The sequence below is a fragment of the Neomonachus schauinslandi genome, chromosome 9 (genome assembly GCF_002201575.2).
Source record: "Neomonachus schauinslandi chromosome 9, ASM220157v2, whole genome shotgun sequence".
NCBI lineage: Eukaryota > Metazoa > Chordata > Mammalia > Carnivora > Phocidae > Neomonachus > Neomonachus schauinslandi.
In genome coordinates this window covers 89521606-89542813 of record NC_058411.1, presented here as the reverse complement: position 1 = coordinate 89542813, position 21208 = coordinate 89521606, and the positions used below count along the sequence as shown (strand labels likewise).

At 34.6% G+C, this 21208-nt stretch overlaps 2 protein-coding genes across 3 annotated transcripts in view; one reads left to right on the top strand and one right to left on the bottom strand.

Annotated features, from left to right (window-relative positions):
• FAM227B (family with sequence similarity 227 member B) overlaps positions 1-21208 on the top strand; it is a 207468-nt gene that overhangs the window by 72466 nt on the left and 113794 nt on the right. The gene's annotated exons all lie outside the window — the stretch shown is intronic.
• Positions 7288-21208, bottom strand: part of FGF7 (fibroblast growth factor 7) — a 52712-nt gene continuing 38791 nt past the window's right edge. For both annotated transcript variants that reach the window (XM_021693812.2, XM_044917861.1), the window contains exons 3-4: positions 9695-9798; positions 7288-8427 (exon numbers count right to left, since the gene is read on the bottom strand). In XM_021693812.2, the coding sequence (XP_021549487.1) occupies positions 8233-8427; positions 9695-9798 (299 nt within the window). In that variant the 3' untranslated portion in view covers positions 7288-8232. The remainder of the gene's footprint in view (positions 8428-9694; positions 9799-21208) is intronic.

Sequence of the window (21208 nt, the reverse complement as noted above, 5' to 3'; positions counted from 1 at the left end):
TTACAAGACTAAAGTTTTAATGTTCATTTCTCTTATTGTGGTACAACACCATATAACCTTTTAAACTCAGATGAAGATCATTTAAAAAACTATTTTGATACCTCTCTCCTAGTTTTTAAACCCAATTTTTCTCTTTATCTGAACTTGAAAGTTAAAAAGTTAAAGTACTTCATTGTTTTTTATAAACTGTAGTTTAAACTACATGCAGTAAAAAATCCTTATATTCAATTAACATGTAACTTTTAAGTACTTATGTGTATATCATTATACTTAGTGCTGGGGGCGATAAGAAATAGAAAGGAAACATAGTGTACTAGTAACTAGTTACTCCATACACAAGTACTAGTTGATATTTAGCAAACGATACATGATCCAGAAATAGTAATAGCCCAATGAACAATAGCCCAATAGTTACTTGAATTTTAATTTGTACGTCTGTCAATTTGCTACCTCTTCACGGTCAGCAGTGCTTAGGGACAATAAAAAAAGAACCCTTAAAACTTGAAAATAAAGTAGCTTTCTGAGAATTAAGCCAGTAAAATCTTGACATTGTGCTTTCATTATACAATACTGAAAGAAAACCAAGGAATTTGCATGGCTAAAGAGAGAGGAAACCCCAAAACACTAAGATGGCCAGAGATAGAAACTCTCAATGTGGGGCGCCTGGGTGGCTCAGTCGTTAAGCGTCTGCCTTCGGCTCAGGTCATGATCCCACGGTCCTGGGATCGAGTCCCACATCGGGCTCCCTGCTCCATGGGAAGCCTGCTTCTCCCTCTCCCGCTCCCCCTGCTTGTGTTCCCTCTCTCGCTGCGTCTCTCTCTGTCAAATAAATAAAATCTTTAAAAAAAAAAAAAAAAACTCTCAATGTGGTAGTAATTTAATAAGTTCTATTATCGTATTGTCATTGGTTGTATTTTATACTATGTGGAGAAAGACTATATGAACAAAAGTGGGATAAATAACATGTGGCACAAAATAGGTGTAGCCTGAAGAATCAGAAACCTGCAGTGTTTTTACAGAACTATCCAGATTTGCAGGGGGTATAGCTCAGGGGTAGAGCATTTGACTGCAGAACTATCCAGATTTGACCATTGTCAATTACATCTTTATAATAATTTGGATAATATATCTTTCAAAACCATCTTACCTCCCTTTGCTTTGATGCCATGTTTACTAAGCAACTTTCTAATTACTAATTTAGCTTTTAAGATAATCTTCCATGATCTGCCACAAGGTGACTGGCAGATATTTGGTTTGTTGATTGGTGGTTGTGGTCAGAGGTGCTGGATAGCATGAAAAAAAAAGTGGGTTCTCATTGTATTATGAAATGCATTAACATTCTTTATTGAGTGACAAGAAAAAGCCATGCTAAGGTGAAGTAAATAACAAGGATTTGAATTCTTCTGAGAGATTTAGTCACCGGTTTGAACAAAACAAGGTGGTATGTTTCTATGCATTTGTAACAATTACATTTGTATCTTGCTTAAATATTGGAATCATGCTTTGTAGTGAGGTATGCTCATTATTCTGTCACTGAATTGGAATTGGTTTAACCATTTATTTAGTGACAATTTACTGAGTGCTTACTCTATGCCAGAGACTTTCAAAGGTGCTTGGGATACATTAAGTGAACAAAACAGGTAAGATCCCTTTCCTTATAAAACTTCTGGGTTGGTGAGGAGAGGCAGACAATGGGACAAACACAGTGTACTAAGGAAACTATAAAGTTTGTGTTGAGCAGTGAGAAGATGGGACAGGTAAGGTGGAGCCAATTGTTTAACAGCTTTGAATGATATTTTAAAGAATTTAAATCCAATAGGCAATAAAGAACCAACATGGATTCTTCAGCTTGCAACTGACATAGTCAAAGTAGTGTTTTAGGAAGATTAGGAATTAAATAGCATCTGAGATGGGGAAGAACTTGAGACAGGAGAATGATTAAGGAACTATTGCTAAACTCTAGACATGAGGTCATAAGGTTGTAGAAGGACCAAGAAAGAGATACATCTAAAGATGTTGAAAAAGAAGAAGCTGCCTGGATTTTGGTGAAGTAGAAGCAAGAATAAAAGCTGACTAAATTTTGAGTGTAAATATTAGAGAATGTTTATCTACTTCAGTACACTGTTGGTTGTAGTATATATTTGGAAAAAGCTTTCTGAAAATCAGTTTTTCAATTTGTGTTTTTACAGGATTTTTTTTCTGGTCTAATAATTTTATTTCCTGTAATCATCTTAAGAAAATAATCAGGGGTGCATGGGTGGCTCAGTCATTTAGGTGTCTGCCTTCTGCTCAGGTCATGGTCCTAGAGTCCTGGGATTGAGTCCCACATCAGGCTCTCTGCTCAGCGGGGAGTCTGCTTGTCCCTCTTGCTCCACTCCTCCTCCACCCCTGCTCATGCTTGCTCTCTCTCTCTCTCACTCCATTTCTCTCAAGTAAAGTCTTTAAAAGAAGAAAATAATCAGAAATATAAAATATATACCAAGAAATTCATATTTATGTTAGTGAAAATTTTGAAACAACCAAAATAACCAACAATAGATCAATTAAATAAGGAAGAGTGAAATAGAGGTCTTCTCATCTATCTAGCCTGTCAGATCCATAAATTGGTTGATTAATAGAAAATTTTTGTTAAATTGATATATGCATGCCTTCAATATTTTTTTTTACTTCAGACATAACAATGTGTGTTCATTTATCAGATTTTATGTGGGGCTATGAACTCTGAGTATGATTCTAATAATTATCATGCCCACTAAATATTGCCTACAGTGTACAGGTCGAGTTTCTTTAAAATGGACTGAGAATTCAATGATATCTGCCAAGGAATCTGAGTGCATAATTCTGGATTGTTATTATTTTTCCCTATTGTCTTTCCCATACCTAATTTAACATCTAAGTTTTTAATCACTCACCTTTTCCATTACCACTCCATAGGCCACTCTAAAAACTTGATTTCTATCCTGAGTAATATGGGAAACAATGGCAGCTTTGAACAGAGGAATTGCATGATCTGAAATATAACTTAACAGAATCACTGTGGCTGCTGTTTGAGAAAGGACTATGGTGTATGTGGGGGCACCCTTTGCACAATTTATACCCCATAATTGTCTGAATGCAAAAACAATTGTAGCTCTCTTTCTAGTGTTTGCATTTCCTTTTACCCTCAACTATGAATAGCAAAAACATAGAGGCATCTAGGAAAACCAGGGATCCAAGAAGCACTGTAGACTTTGAAATCATTTTGGAAAATATGGAATTAAGATGGGAAGCAACATAAGGCTTTTCAGAGTGTTTAAGGAAGAAACAAAGATAAAGAACCAGGTATAGTTCCTAAAGGGATTTCCTTTCCCATTCCCACCCCCAACCCCCATTTAGCTAATTGGTTCTCAAATGCATAGGTACCTTAGAATATCCCGGGGAGCTTTAAAAATATCATTGCCTGTGCCCCTTCCCAGATATACTGATGCAATTGGTCTGGGGCCTAGGCCTCATTTTCTAAAAAAAAAAAAAAAATCCCAGGTGATTCCAGTATGCATCTGGTATTAAAATTGATGGTTTTTCAAGTCTTTTTAGGTCTTCTTATCCTCACATGGTCTTGTGCAACTTGTAGTTGATTGCCTCTACCATCTAGAATAAAATTCTCTATGGCTCAAGGAAATTTCAACTGGTATATCTGATCTTATTCTCTTGAGGTAGGGAAGTGGAGGGGAGGATTATCTTCAGGTGGGGTCTGAAGGCTGGGTCATTTCCTTCATATAGAGGCAGAGTGATACTGTTAGTTTTCCAGCTCTATTAGGAGTTCTAAGGAGGCACAACTCAAGCTAATTGGCAGTCTAGACTGTGGTTCCAACCTTTTCTCAATTACCCTTGTGAGTGTGGGCTATACAGTATCCCTCAGGGAAGTATCAAGAATGTTGCCACAGAGAATATACCTATTTTTCTCTGCTGAATGGCTCACGGAGGAAAGCCATGAATTACTCTTATTAGGCCCTAAAGAATCCTGTCTTGTGGCAGTGACCTTAAAAACATCCCACTTATTATTTGTGTTAGGCAGCCTTTAAGATGGCATCCGATGATCCCTGCTTTTTGGTATTTATGCCTTTGTGTAATTTCCTTACCTTGTATAGGCAGAAGTAATGGGATATCACTCTCAAGATTACATTCTAAAAATACTGTGGCTTCCATTTTGGGCATTCTCTCTGGTTCCTTGCTCTGTAGGAAATAAACTGCCATGTTTTATTTTATTTTTTTAAATTTTATTATGTTATGTTAGTCACCATACATTACAATATTAGTTTTTGATGTAGTGTTCCATGATTCATTGTTTGCATATAACACCCAGTGCTCCATGCAGTACATGCCCTCCTTAATACCCATCACCGGGCTAACACATCCCCCCACCCCCCTCCCCTCTAAAACCCTCAGTTTGTTTCTCAGAGTCCATAGTTCTCATGGTTTGTCTCCCCCTCCAATTTCCCCCCCTTCACTTTTCCCTTCCTACTGCACTAGATGCAAACAATGAATCATGGACCACTACATCAAAAACTAATGATGTATTGTATGGTGACTAATGTAACATAATAAAATAATTTTTAAAAAGCTATAAGACCAATAAACTAAAATCAGATGTATTTCTATACAGCAGTGATGAACAAACAAAAAAATGAAGTTTAAAAAAAAAACGTTATTTACAATAGCATCAAAAAGAATAAAATACTTAGGAATAAATTTAACAAAAGAAGTACAACACTCATACTCTGAAACTACAAAACGTTGTTAAAAGAGATTAAAGAATATATCAATCAATGGAAAGATGTACCATGCTCATGGATTGGAAGACTTAATGTTAAGGTGGAAAGTGAATTTTCTTAACAAACCATTCAAAGTTAGAGGATGAATGGGAGCACGTGTGGGCCTGAAAGAACATTAATCTCATTGAAAGCAACAGCTTTTTTGAATAAATGTAGAAGTGGAACAAAGAGTAGCCTGACAACAATGCTGAAACAGTTATAAGTTTTAATGAACTTTCTCATAATAAGATACACATGAAGAACCCAAATCATAGAGACCAATTAAGAGATATTCTCTAAAAACTGTTTTAGAGTGACCATAGAAATGGTCACAGCTAATAATCATCTGGTACCCACAAGTCAGTTGCAGTGGCCCGCGTCTGTTCTGCTAGATCAGTGACATATTCTAATTGACCAGTTACCACTCATACCGGTCATTAAATATTTTTAATATCATTCCTACTCATAGTGAACTTTAGATAAAGGTTTGGTTTTCTTTAGCCATGTGTCATCTGTGTGTAAAGTTGGATAATGAAAGGTACGGATCTCTTGTGTCTTATTCATGCCCAAGTATATGGCAGTAGGGTAGTGGTGTGAATGAAGCTGCATGATAAACCTTGTACATCTTTCTGATGTATCACTTTTGCTTATTGGTGTGAATTTTATATTTGAGCAAACACAAATGTATTATGGAATAAAATACAAAACTCACATGAGTTTTAAGAGAAAAAAGATTTTCAAGAAATTTTGTGTGCCACCTTTGCATTATTCCTTAAACTCTCATTCTCTACTTCTCTACCATTATTGTTATTTCAGTAGACAATTTTGAGAGACACTGATTTAGTGCATTTGTGGTTACAGAATCGCTTTTACTACAGTTGGTCTTGTAGTCCATCTGTATGTTCTTTGTAGCTCTAGAGAACCAGAGGAGCAAACTCTAAGAGATAGAAACTAAGAATTTATCTCCAGCATCTCTTCTCTTTTATCATTAAGTTGATTAATAGCCAACTCAAAGGCTGATAATTTATACTATGGCTTTTTTTTTATATAAAAATGTCTTAGTTCACTAATTGCATTGAAAATATTTTTTTATTTCTCCTTTTGTTAACAGTTCATATTCTTTCATTTAATTTTTTTCTTCCTTGTTGGAAACCTATGCATTTAACCAATTTCCCCTTTCAAAGAACATTTTAGAAAAGGTTACTCTGTTTATATGGACATTTTGCTTACTGCTCCCCAATTCGTAAATAAAGAGATACATGTAAGAGTGGAATAGGAAACAGGATCAGAAATCGCATTATTTATTTCCTTCTCTTGAGTCAAATCATCACAGTATGGACTAATCATTGTGTATGAAGTGAATTAAAAATGAAGTAAGATTAGTCTCAGTCTGAATTTTCTTCAATATTCAAACATTGAATGAATTCATATAAAAATTGATTATGGATAAACACTCTGCTAAACACTAAGGAAACAAATACGAGAACCATAGTTTCTCCTCTGCCCTTGATATTTTCACAAGACTCCAGCCATAGAAGCCTGATCTAGGAACCTAGCCTAGCAAGGCCCATGAATCAGAGAACAGTTCAGAATCTCATTCATAGCATATCCCAGAGTATATCTGAGGAAGGGCAATTCTTTCTAGCTTCCTGCCACTTGGACATGTAAGTGAGCCACAAGAAGATCAAATGAATCTGTTGTTCCTGTGATTTAGCCTTTTTATGTAACTTTTGCCTATAAATATATTAGTGGATAATATTTATATAAAACAAATATTTTGAAATTAAAACCACAATGATTAGCATTCCAGTAGTTTAATTTAGATAAATGTTGGACTCCGACGGATGAGCACATAAAGTGCTACCAAATCTGCCAATCGAAGAAGTATGAAGTGGAATTTATCTTTCTGATAAGCCTATTGTCTATTGTCTCACCTCAAGCCTTCATGACATTCAGGTCCTCAAATCCCTAACTATATACTCTATTTTGGGCCTTTGTGCTCTTGCCATCTAACAGGAAAAAAACTTTCCATGTGGCAATATTTTGAATGACAGAAATTTCTAGACATTAGAAAAATTACTAACTCTAAATATGCATATTTTAAAAGTATGGCACTTTTCTACTCATGAACTCAAGTATATTCTAACTTTAAAATCCTTTAAGTTCTTGTATCTGTAGTGATTTTACTTATATGATACAATTTAACTGACAACAATATGTGGCAAAACATGTTTTACATTTTTGTATTGTTCCCTGTGCGACATCTATTGTAAGAATTGCTGCAGGCTGTCATTTTTGTCTGCCATCCAGAATTTGCTGGCCCAAGTGCTGTGTACTAGACTTGGTATTGGTCATGAAGGAGAGGGGGAACTTGCCATTGAGCCAGACGGTTTTGTTATTGCTTTAGAATTAAAAGCATATGAAACAGATACAGCTTATTAAGGTTGTTTTTTTTATAAATAACATAAACTTAAATAACAAAACAATAAAGTTCAAATACAACTTAAAATAGAGTTTAATGCTGTAACCACAGAAAAAAAGCATGATTATTTGCGGGAAGAACATTATTAAAAGTCATATTCCCAAATATGAATTATACAAAAGATAGATTATGTTACTTGGAAAAAACTTAAAGATTTCTCAATTTTACTTTTAGGGATTATAAGATGTTATTTTGTGGCAAGTGAGATGAAGTACAGTACAGTATTATCATCATCATTGCTATTTTATATACAAGATTTTTGAAAACATCCTTTTAGCAATACCCTTTCAGTTTGAGCAGCATTAGGAATTTTCTTCTTGTTAATAGGTATAAGCATTTTCTAATATTATGCTTTTGTAAAACTACCTATTTGATTCCATTCAATAGTAGAATTTTTGAGAATATTCTTTCTTTTCTGATTAGAATTTAAGTGGATTTTAATTTTTCACTAAAAAGCCTTTCAAATACTGCTCATCTTCCATAGTTAGTATTGACTTGATTATCTGACAAATCATTCCAGCAGCCTTTAGGTCTGACATATCTTATATACCATCATCTGCATTATTATTATTATAGCAGCTATTTTATAAGCAGATAGGAATATTTAAATAATCATTATCAGATAATCAAATCTAACATACTCTTAAGGGTAAATTAATTTAAGAAAAAACATTACTATTACTAACATCATGATTGTACAACCAGTTTTACAATTTTTTACAACTTTTAGTTACTAAATCTGATTTTTGTGCATATTTTTCAAATCTTTCTTTAATGCAGTCTCTTAAAATAAACATACATGCGCAAGTCCAGCTTGATCAGTTTTTCAGTAGTTTTCCAGCCTTTCTTGGTTACTTAAAAAAAAAAAAAAAGAAAAGAAAAGAAAAGAGAAAAAGAAAGAAAACAGTCCACTTAAAGAAATCTCCCTGCTGGAACTGGTTTCTTATATACCATATATGATTATGTTATTGCCATAGGAAGAAAGTGGGCTGTTTTTTGTTCTTTCTTTGTTTTTTTCCCCCTTACAGGAACCCCCTTTTGATTTAAAGCAACAAACATTTCTCCTCCGCTGTGTGTCCATTTAGCTGATGCATATGTGTTGTAATGGTTTTCCAGAATTAATTCTTTGAAGTTGCAATCTTCATTGCATTCTTTCTGTTAAAATAACAAACAATATTATCCAAATGATTTTTAGAGGGACTCAAAGAGTAAGCAGTAATATTCAGTAAAATTAAAACATATATGACCTTTTCTTTTTTTGAGTGGGCCTAATGCAGTTTGTTAGATATAAGTTAGCATATTTGCAAAAAAAATAGCCATCTTAAAATTTTTTAAAAAGATAAAATGATACATATTTAGTTATGCAAAATATTTTCAAATGTCTAACTTTTTGGCCATCGGTTGCTACTATCCATCGGTTGCTACTATTCTTTAGTATTAGGAGCTATTTCACTCTAAGTAGCAGCTCTCATATTACCATGCCCAAGTCACTCATTCCCTAACTGCTGAGATTTGGTATGATTAGCAGAGCATCTACCTCCCTCAGTAGAAGGACGTATTTCACAACTTTTCTTCATTTACTACTACACTGCCTGCAATTGTGATAGAAAATTAAGTTTATTTGTTCATCCATCCAACTATTCATTCATTCAGTTAAACCTATATTATTATGTAATTAGCCTGTGCCAGGTATCGTGCTGGGCTGTGGGAAAGTCGATTATATTTTTTTATGGTGGGATGAACTGTTACATATTTCACATTGTAATAACGTGGGAACAACATGAATGTTCACAGTTCAAAGCCCATGATTGTGAGATTGATGTTGGTAAACAAACATCTGAATTTTTTTCCCAAGAATTTTCAGGTCAGCAATGTACAGACTGGGTGAAATTTAACAAAAAGAGCTTTAATACTCTCAGAGGGAAATTTTAGATTTTAAGTATCTAAAATGCATATGGAATTTCAGAGCTGCAAGGTTGTTTAATCCACCTCATTTTGCAAGTGACAATACCCAAGCCCAGAGAGCTTAAGCAATTTGTCCAAGGTCCTGCAGAAAACATTTTTCTCAATGCTTGAATATAAAGTGTTTTAATGAAATCATTAAATTATATAATTGGAAAGAAATTAGTTTCATCTTTACTTTTCAGAAAGGCAAGATGTTTTGGGGTACCTGGGTGGCTTGGTTAAGTGTCAGACTCTTGGTTTAGGCTCAGGGTCATGGTCATGATCTCAGGGTTGTGGGATCAGGCCCGCTTTGGGCTCTGTGCTGGATGAGGAGCCTATGCTTGGGATTCTCTCTCTCTCTCTCCCTTTGCCTCTCCCCTACCTCCTCCCCCTCTCTCTCTCTTTTCTCTTTCTGTCCCCCTCCAAAAAAAAAAAAAGGCATGTTTTGACAAAAATAAGTTCAAAAAATTATCAATACCTTTGCATAGAGTTTTCCTTCCTTATTCATTGCAAGATAGTATTCACTTTCGACCCCTTTGATTGCCACAATTCCAACTGCCACTGTCCTGATTTCCATGATATCTGCAAGAAATCACAGAAAGATAAGTCAGTTATTCACTTAGCTTTGCAGATTATCCAAGAATGACCATTTGTTCTTATTTTTTTTCAATTGGAAGTTATTAAAAACTTATTAATGTGATTATTTACTCAGCCTGAGACCACCTACCCATAACACACATACAAACACCAGAGTAGACCTTATTAAATATGGGAAGTGCAAACTATTGATTTTTTTTAATAGAAAAGATATCTGGATTCAAAGAAATAGGTATTTGAATTTAGCTTTTTCTTCCCTAGAATTACATTTCTAATTTACTATAATCATCATCATCATGATAGCAGCTAATATTTATTGATCTCATACCACATTCTAAGAATTATTCCAAGGCTCCTATGTATTAACTCATCTACTTATCACCAAGGCTATGAAGCAAGTACCCTAATTATTCCCATTTTACAGATCAAGAAGCCCACACACAGAGAAGTTTATTTTGCCCAAACTCTCTCAGCTGGTAAATGGCAGAAGTGAAATTTGAACCCAGACAGTCTGGCTCTTAATCATTATATAATACTATGAAAGTATGTAATAAGGTAATATCTTTACTTTTCTCTTAAACTTTATCTTAAAAGTTATTGCTAACAGAAAATCTCTCAAATTTACTGAAATTGAATAAAATTCATTTAAAGCAATTTTAAAGATGGTAACAGAACCTACTGCCTTAAAAAAGATTAAATATTTTAAATGGATAGTGAGTTTTCTGATACATGAAAAGACAATTTAAAACCAAATTATGGGGGCAACTGGGTGGCTCAGTTGGTTAAGCATCCGACTCTTGGTTTCCGCTCAGGTCATGATCTCATGAGTCATGGGATGGAAACCCTAGTTGGGCTCCACACTCATTGTGGAGTCTGCTTGAGATTCTCTGTCTCTACCCCTGCCCCAACTCAAGAGTCTAGAAAATCCAAGCTATCATTAATATAGCAAAAGGAATAAATTGGGTAGAAGAGGAAGAAAACATACCTGCAGAGTGCTGAGCATAGTTAAGTGACAATAAACAATTTTCTTTAGAAATGGATAGTTAATGCTGTTTAAACACAGTCAAACACAGGTTTGAGACAGCTTCCTAGGAGCTGGATATTCCTGACATGTATATCAAGACACAAAGAAGGACAGATTCATCAAGCTGAATGAATCCTGGCCCATGTGGGAATGAATGGCTGCACCAGAAGAGATGGCAGATCTCTAGCAACAGTGAAGTTCTGAATAGGAAAATGAAAGACATGAGAGCACAGGTGTTGTTTTCATTTCTTCTTCTACTCTAATTTCATGACTTTAGAAGTGGAAAAAAAAAAAAAGCTATGAAAGTAAACACCTGGCTATTAACAATAGTATTGAAAACAGGACTTGCCTTTTCTGATTGATGCTTTAGAATAACTGAAAAAATGGGCTCCTATACTTTTGTGTACATTTTATAAAGAATGCATCTGACAGGAAAATGAAATTGAGTCCTCAGTTTAGTTAAGACTGGGTTTGGTTTAAACAAAATCATTTGTTTCTGCATCCAATAAACATTGGGAGAAGTGACAACTTTGTTCCACAAAAGCATTTGGGAGTTTCCGGGCTCTATTCAGCTCACTGTTCCACCATCACTTTGTTCTCATAAGACAAGGTAGAACACACATTCCAGCTAGAGGATGGAATAAAGGAAGAAAATGTGGGTCAAAGGGATTCTGCTGGCTGCCTCTCATGGGAGATTTCTGGGGGAAGATTCCTGAGAATGTACAATAGTTGCAGAAAATTTATAGCTAATAGTAAATTCAATGAGTTACTCTAGGCCAAATAATTTCAAAAGAAAATGTATATAAAATTTTTAAATAATTGTTAAATATTGATTCTAATGAAGGATATGGATGTATTTCAATGTTTGATCTGTATATGGTAGTTTTAGGAAGTAATATATATTACATGATGGTATATATATATAGCACAATATGTATTATACAATGTATACACACACACCATTATATATATATATATATATATATATATATATATTTATGATTTCCCATTCAACAATAAAGGCTTGACAGAAAATCATAAGAATCATTTAACATTTTTTAAAAAATCATTATTTGCTTATACCAATTCTTAGTTTTAATGTGCCCAAGAGAGTATATTTGGTCAAGGACATAATTAAATGTTCTAATTGGCCTAATAACCATTAAACCATTGTCTCCTTTCATTTTAAAACTTTAAAATAATTTTTAGTTATCATGCTAACTCACCTATATTAATATATATATTATTATATTAATATATTATATTAATATATATCCTCTCAAACTTTAAAATATAAAGCCCAAAATGTTCAGGAAAAAGAAATATTCAAGGAACTGGGATGGGGGATTTCTGTGAGATGAAACAATTAAAATTTTTCATCATCAACTCATGAAAAGACATGGGGGAACCTAAAATGCATATTACTAAGTGAAAGAGGCCACTCTGAAGAGGCTACACACTATGATTCCAACTATATGACATTCTGGAAAAAGCAAAACTATGGAGATAGTAAAAAGATTAGTGGTTGCCAGGGGTTGGATGTAAGAGGAAGGGCTAACTAGGCAAAGAACAGAGGGTTTTTAGGGCAGTAAAAAATACTCTGTATGATAATATAATGGATACATGTCCAAACCCATAGAATTTGCAACATCAAGAGTAAACCTTAATGTAAACTATGGGTGATAATGATGTGTCAATGCAAGTTTATTAATTGTAGCAAATGTACCACTCTGGTAAGGGATGTTGATAATGGGGGTGGCTATGCATATGTGGGGGTAGGAGTATATAAAAAAACTCTGTACTGTCCCCTCATTTTTGCTATGAACCTAAAGCTGCTCTAAAAATAAATTCTTAATAAAAAATTTTTAAACAGTAAAGTTAAAATGCCTTAAAATCATAAATGCTATTGGTAATAGGAACAAAGAATTAGCATTAATTATTTTTAAAAATTTTATTTATTTATTTGAGAGAGATCACAGTGAGGGGAGGAGCAGAGGGAGAGGGAGAAGCAGACTTGTCCCTCTGAGCATGGAGCCCAAAGCAGGGCTCTATCCCAGGATCCTGAGATCATGATCTGAACGGAAGTCAAATAACTGACTGAGCCACCCAGGTGCCCCAGCATGAATTTTTAAAGTACATTAGGGGAACACCTAAAATTCTGAAAGTAGATGCTGGAGAATTTTTTTTAAAAAGCAATAGCAATTATACCAAGATTCCTCACTTGTTGCAAGTGTGATACAGATTTAAATAATAAATAGGCAAAAATATTTAGATAAATTTATGAATGATTAAACCACAGGAAAAAAAATAGGCAAGTCATTTTGTGTATATTCCCTAGTTTGTAAGGGTGACATCCTAAGTAATTAATTGATTCTATTGTTGACAACATTATTGACAAAAATATTAAGGCTAAATGGCCAATTTACTTAACATATTGTTTCATTCTCATGTTCTATTATGTGAGCTGAACTTTCTTTTATTTTTTTTAACTCTATCATTCTGCTACCACAATCATTATGTCAACTTAATGTACCCATGTAATAGGTCTTACATCTTAGGGAGCAAATTTACTGTCACTTAATAGACAGAAGCTTCTCTTAAACATAAATTCAGATCTACAAAAAATACAAACTCTTATATTTGTCTTATATAAGGCAATAGATATATTGTAGACCAAAAAAAATCATGTACAGTAAGTTTGGTAGCTAACTTAATATCTGCAAGCTATATATTTCATATTCTATTATCTGAGCAACTCCCTGGCTTTTAGTATGAAGGGCAGGATTTCATAAGCTTACATAGTTCATTCTTCTACAGATCTTTCTGGATATATAAAAACATCACTTCCCACTCTGTACTTGAACAAAAGTCATTCTTGTGTTTTCTGGAGTAAGAGAGGGCACAGCACATAGGACAAAACAGATTAGAAAGTCAGGGTTGATAGGATACTGATTCTGCCAACATTACTTAATGCATTCCCAAGCAATCTACTTTTAAATCTGTTAATTTCCTTGTGAAAGATATTTTTAAGGTACATCAAACAATTAAACATATTACTCATTCAGGAACCTTGCCATTTTCAAGTCTATCTTCATCCCAGTTAGAGGCAGAACCTTTAAAGATTACGCATCTTTTCATGTGCTTATTTGCCATCCGTATATCTACTTTGGTAAGGTATCTGTTATGTATATTTTGCCCACTGTTTAATTGGGTTGTTCAAAATTGAAATATTTTTTAATATTCTTTTTTTTAAGATTTTATTTATTTATTTGAGAGAGAGAGCACAAGAGCAGGGTAAGGGGCAGAGGGAGAAGCAGACTCCCTGCTGAGCAAGGAGCCTGATGTGGGGCTCAATCCCAGGACCCTGAGATCATGACCTGAGCTAAAGGTAGATGCTTAACTGACTGAGCCACCCAGGTGCCCTGATTTTTTATATTCTTAACCCCAATATGTGGAGGGATAAGATTAACATGTTCTTCACTTGGGGCACCTGGGCAGCTCAGTCAGTTGAGAAGCCAACTCCTGATTTCAGCTCAGGTCATGATCTCAGGTTCTGAGATGGAGCCCTGGGTTGTGCTCTGTGCTTAGTGGGGGAGTCTGCTTGAGGATCCTCTCCCTCTCCTTCTGCTCCCTCCCCCCCCCACACATGCTCTTGCTCTCTCCCTCTCTCTCTAAATAAATAAATAAATCTTAAAAAAAATAAAACAAAAAAACCCTCCAATGTTCTTCACTTACTTAGTGTCAGAATGCAACAAAAATCTGGTGGGCAATGGACAAGCAGGGGCTAGGAGAAAAGGGTTTGGAGGTGGGACAAGTATGAACATACTGTCATAACTGGACCTGAATGGGAGGATGTCCACATATAATTAACAATACTTCCATCATTCAACAGTTATATTTTGTGGATAGTTGGTCCATAAAAGAAAAGCCAGCAAACATTACAGATTTTATTCACTAATTACAACTGAGTATGAGAGATACCCTAAACCTGCGCATCAGTATTCTACTTTTCATGTAATGGAAAATATAATATTGAACAAAAGCAAGAATAGCAGGAGTAAAAGGGACTTGAAGGAAAGGAAAACATTGACTTCATACAATGTTACATTTATAAGATCTTTGAAAACCAACTACTCTGTAAGTCCTTAAATAGATACATTTACTTAATTTTAAAGGTATTGCAAATATGTTGAATTTATGAATTTCTTCATAAATTCTTCATTGTGTTAGTACAAATTTAACCTCATTGGTTTCTGTTGCAAGGTAAATTATTTTCCTTACATCTTCCTTTAATGAACATGAAGAAGAGTTAGTTACCAGTTACAGTGCTCCAAGAGGACAGGGCTTGTCTCTAAATTGAGCCTAGCAAGGAATTGGCTCATAGTGGAGATTTGTTGAATGTTGCATGAATGTATCAGCATCACATCCTTCATATGCTTGTAAGCAACTGTTAAAATTTCCCTTAGCCGCCTCTTCAGGCCTGTATTTTCCATTTAATTTTTTTTTATTCTTATGTTAATCCCCATACATTACATCATTAGTTTTAGATGAAGTGTTCCATGATTCATTGTTTGTGCATTCCATTTAATTTTAAGAGTATTTCTGGAAGAAGTAGCAGCTTTGTGTATAGACAGACAGTACTCAGTGAAATAAATGACATATTTACCTTTAACTGAGAAAGGATTCTTTAAAGCAAATATGTTTGAAAGCAGAATAATACGTGTTTCACATTGACCATTGTAGATAAATTGCTTATGAGACAATGAATGCTCAGGTACTATTTTAAATTTGTTTCAGTCCTAAATTTCTTGTTAAGATAGTTTATGGGTCCTTTGTTTTCTTGTAAACAGCTTATATCATGAACTAAGTTTTATCAAAATGTCAAAGTTATGTAAGATATATTTACTTAATAAGATCACGTGGCTGCCAGTATCTTATTTTAAGTTGCCCACCTAGAATATTAGGAGGTAACCTTTAGCAGTATATGCGTATAATTCAAAATTGACTTCTTCAAAAGTTATAGGGAAACAAACACCAGATTATCTTAGGTTAAAATAAATTTGTTCCATCACGTAAGCAGTAAGCAGAGTGATTGCTTAACATTGAAGACAAATCTCTTTTTTCAGGCTAGTGTTAGATTAGGACCATTAGGTGGATATGTTGTGCACATGCTGACTTTGCTGCCTGGAGGCAATAATTCAGTGTTTGAATTGGGAAAGAAGTGAGTTCACTTGCCTCACATTTATTTATTATCTTTCACTTGGAGTAGGTGACACAAAGGACTTTGTGGAGATAGAGACCTCCAGCAGGTCCAGGTTCTCTTACTTTTCCCATGAACTCTAGAACCCACTATTGTAAGATAACACAATTAATACATTTGGTTGATAATGCTAATCTTATCTTTGGATCACTCTACCCTAAAAAAGCATGCCCTGTAACTGTTAAATAACAGATCTAAGACAGAACCTTGGACTACACTAAAAGAAATTAGAAGACTAATGAAATCAAAGCCAGCAAGAAAGAAACCCAAGTAGATAAATTATTACCGAAACCCAGGAAGTATAATTCCCATCAAACCAACATGAAACTCAAAACAGTTACACATGATTGCACAATTGCTGGTATCAAATATAACTGAAATGTCCTGCATAAGAGAACTGATTCCACACCATCATTATCATGGGGGGGGGGTGGTAAATCAGTTATAGTTCTTATCAATCCTATATCTATTCTGTAATGATGTAAAAAACCATTTAAGTGCTTTGTCAGGTTAAGTAAAAAGAATCATTCACTCATTTAGAGATTTATTTGAAAACAAAGCATTTAAAAATCTTTAGAAAGTACATTAGTGTGTGGTACAGTGATGGCAACGTTTTCTTTTGAAAGAATTTATGTTGCAACAGCTTATTTCAGCATGGTTAGAGCCATGCCAGAATTAGAAACAAACTATTCAGTTGTGCAACAAATAGAATGATTCCAGTGGCATATTACTAAACTATGTCATGGGAACATCGTTGAACTGTATTGAACAGAATTATATTTCTATGCCAATTTCCTGACCTTTTCCTTATCATTTATGGCCTCTCTGTAACACAAGGGGGTCAGTTTTCTCCCTGAATCAGACAGGAAAAAATCCTCTTTGCCCTGTAATCCCTGTAGGTTCTAAATTGTTATTCAGAAAGAGTTTTTTATCTGATCAAGTAGAACATTTACATCTGCTAAATACAACACTTTACTATGTTCTAAAAATGTCTCCAAAATTATCACAACAGGTGCAGATGATATAATCCCAGAATATGTGAGAAAAAATATCTCTTCCTAGCACCAAGAAAATCTCTCCATTTTCTAGCTTTTCCCAAAGTCTAAAGTATCTTCAGTAGGAAAGCAGAATATTCATTACATAAGATTAGAGATAAGGTTCAGAATACAAATATACCTGGGAGAGGTAACATATAGACATAAATGTATCCATACCGTGGTATAAGTGACTATATCTTCTCTGAAAGCAGAATTTGATTTTGCTGAAGGTAATGAGCACAAAGGTACCAAGAATGAAAATGAAAGGGGAAAATGGTCATAAAAGGAAGAAGATAAGAAGATATGGAAACTTTCATTAACATTTTACTTACACCTAGCTCTAGAAGTCAAGACATTTAGGCTTCATCGTATCTACAAAGACACCAGTTTAGAAGATAAACCACACATCCACTTCATCCCTCTATTCTAACTATTAATATGTCCTGTGAATTTTTGCTGTGTGGTAGATATTTAATATAATCTTTCCTCTTTCCCTCTTTAACTTGTATTTAAATGTTTTGCCACCCAGACAATAAAATAATTCTAAACACTTTGGTTTCAGATCTTGCTGGTAATCAGCATTGAAAAATTAAAGCATGATTTAAAGCCATTTTGGCCATTGGTTTTCTTAAGAATTTTTAGGCACACATTCTTTGCTACCAGTCTAAACAATGCGTTCTAATGCAGAGTAATAACATTTTTCACAGAAACTAAAGTGAAAGGAAAAAGAGGAAGAAATAAAACATCTGAGTTTACAGAGGAAGATATTTAAAATGTTAAAAAGAAGATCTGGACATCCCAAACTCTTACTAGAACCTGCCAGTTGCCCTTTCTATATTACCAAATATGTATCTAGCACTTCTGTTCCCATTGCCATCCCATTAGGCCAGGTCTTATTATTTGTACCTCAACTATTATTTCAGTTTCTTGCCTAGACTCTTGCCTCCAGGGAACACGTTATAAAAGTTACTGTTCTGCTCCAAAACTTTCAATGGTACACTCTATTAAAAGGCAAAACAAATTAAAACCTCTTGTACTTGGAATTCAGAACCCTCCAAAATCTGATCCAGTCTACTTTTGCAGTTTTCTCCCATTGTTCCTCTACAATTTGCATTACCCGCAGGCCCCAAAAGCCACTGATTCACTTGTCTTCCTCTCCCAAATTGCCAGGCACTTTTCCTGCTTCCGCCCACCAGTACCCGTAATTACATAGAATCTCTATTTCAGTATTTCCCAAACATTTCTTCATGTAAACTGGCTGAATGGACTCATGTGATGAATTCTTTTAAAAATTTCAAGTGCTCATTTCTACTTGGCAGAAAGTCTGATCCAGTAGGTCTGAGGTAAGCCTTGGGGGTGAGTATCTTAACAACTTACATTTACTTGAGTGACACTTGTCTTTCGAAGCCAAACTGAAATTCAAGTTTCTCCATAATGTTTTGCAGAGTTTTCCCATCTGTCATCATCTCTTTAAGGACAACACACTGCTAAACTATGAGTTAGCATTCACCTCTATTCTTCCATTGTTACTGAAAAGTTTAGCCCTTTTTTTCCCATCTAAATTATAAGCCATTTGAGGATACTGTCTTACACGTCTGCAAATCCCTAGTACTTGGTATAGGGTTTTGTATCTGGAAGGCTTTCATTAAATGCTGAAGTAGATAGAAGGACACATAAACCCATAGTAACTAGTGTGTCATAAATCAGTAAATGAAAGTTAGTAATCATTCCAGGATTAAAGAATTAATGAGTTTCCTAATCGTACTAAACATCAGAAGAACTAAAAAGATTAACCAGAAGTATTTGTTAAATTTCCTTCTAATTTTCGTTATATTTTTGGAGTTTATCTAATTAGATAAGAAAGCACTTAGGGTGCCTGATTGGCTCAGTTGGTGGAGCATGCGACTCTTGATCTTGGGGTTGTGAGTTTGAGCCCCATGTTGGTTGTAGAGATTACTTAAAAAAATAAAGTCTTTTTTAAAAAGCACAAAATTCCATGGTTATTTCAAACAACAGTTCATCTCAGATTACATTTCATGATGCCAACTCAGAACAAGACAAACTCCAAACATCTCTACTTCTCTAACCAGTTGTAGGTTTTTCTTTTTAGTTTTGGCTAAACCTTGCTCCAACCTATTTATATTTTTAGCATGTAACACTTCTATGCCTTACAACTTTTTTATGTTTTCTGTTTGCTGTGTTATATAGCACACATGTATTTATCTGCCTTGCTTGTAGCACATTAAGACTTTAAGTGCATGCTAGTCCTAATATTTCATGAGATGACTAACAAGTCTCTGTTCTTTTTATCCATATTATTATGATTTCATAAACATTGAATATGGTTCATCTTAAATAAACATTTATTATTCTAGATCATATCCCCAATTTTTTTAGTCTATATCATGTATGTCTTATTCATTCATTCTAATTCCAGGATGTTTCCATTGTACTGGGTAGTCTTTATTAATACTAAGCAAAGAGGACGACATCTGTATTCCAGATGTAGATATATCATGTTGTTTACGCAGAACTATTATAATATGTTCTGTTTTCTGTCTTACTTTCTTCCTGATGATGCCCATTACTTTGTATTTTGGCTACAATTGCACATTAAGATAGTATCTTTAGGGGAACATCCAAAGTGATTTCTTAGTGCCTTTTTTGTGAGGAAGTTATTATTCAGAGCCCTTTATCTTATAAATATAGTTTAAATTTTATTATAAAATATATTGCACTCAAACTCATCCGCCAGTTTTCCACTTACCTATATACATATGTTCTGTCTACCAGCATTTTATCATTGTTAGCTTATTTCACTAATTTAAAGATGTTAGCATAATCTGCAAACTTGGAATTTTCACTGTATATTCTCACTGTTAGGAAATGGTGACTAAGTTGACTCATTTTATTGATCCCTGAGGAATATTACTGTTACATGTTTTCGTTCAAAATATTCAAATTAATTCCTTATTTTGACTTTGTTCCTTTTTCTTCAACCAGTGATTCTCGGAATAAGCTGGGCTGGAGGTGGGGGCAGGCATTGTTGGGCAAAGAACATCTTTCAGGGAAAAAGATTTCAGAATCACTGGAACTTTTTAAAACTATACATGGAACTTCTGATAATTCCTACCTATCCTTGGAAAGTCATGACCTGCCCAACCCATTCCTCATTGGACTTATCACTGTAATTAGTCAATGATACTAATAGAAGTGTTCTTTATAAAAGAGGTATTTGGGGTGGAAAAAGTTCACAAGCTATTCAAAGCCAGGTTTTAATAAGTATCTCACTCCCCCAATGAAAAGGATCAGCTTTGTCCTGGAATCATAATATAGTGACTTTTTTTTTTTAAGTTTCTTGTTTCTCGAACCACATCAAACAATTTTGAAGATGAAAAATGATGTCTGCATGCTTATTTCCTAAAAGAGTATTAGTAAATAGGTTAAATTTTCCTCTCACAGAAACTCTTGCCTTTCCACAACATCTATTCTATAAACATTGTGAATATTTTGTAGCAACATACTAGTGAGACAGGGAAAATTAGGCAGAAGAAACTGTATGAGAAAGGCACAGAAGTATAGGACACTTGTGGCATTTGGGGTTAGTTGGCTATGGTTGGGACATACACAAGAGGGACTGCCAAGAGAGAAAACAAGAAATATAGGCAGGGACTGGATCCTGAAGAACCTATGTGGCTAACTGAGTTTGGATATTTATCCTGTAGAGGATGGGAAGCCACTGAAAGGTTTAGAAAGGTGCTTCTACCAGCAGTCTGGGGGATGGCTTGGCAAGAGACAAGAACAAAGAGATGATAACACTGTCTAGGAAAGAGCTGATGAACACCTGCTCCAAGGCAAGGGTGATGGGGCTGTGGGTGATGAGGTGAGTATATTGTTTCCTCACATAGGTTTATAGACTATATTTGCTATAGCTATATTTGCATAAATGGTTAATTTGAGTGATTTAAAACACAACCTCTTAAAAGACCTCAAAGTATTGCTGATCCTTAGAGCATCTGATAATGCCACATCTACCATAGCACAGTTCCAGTATGCCAAAATTGTATAAATGCC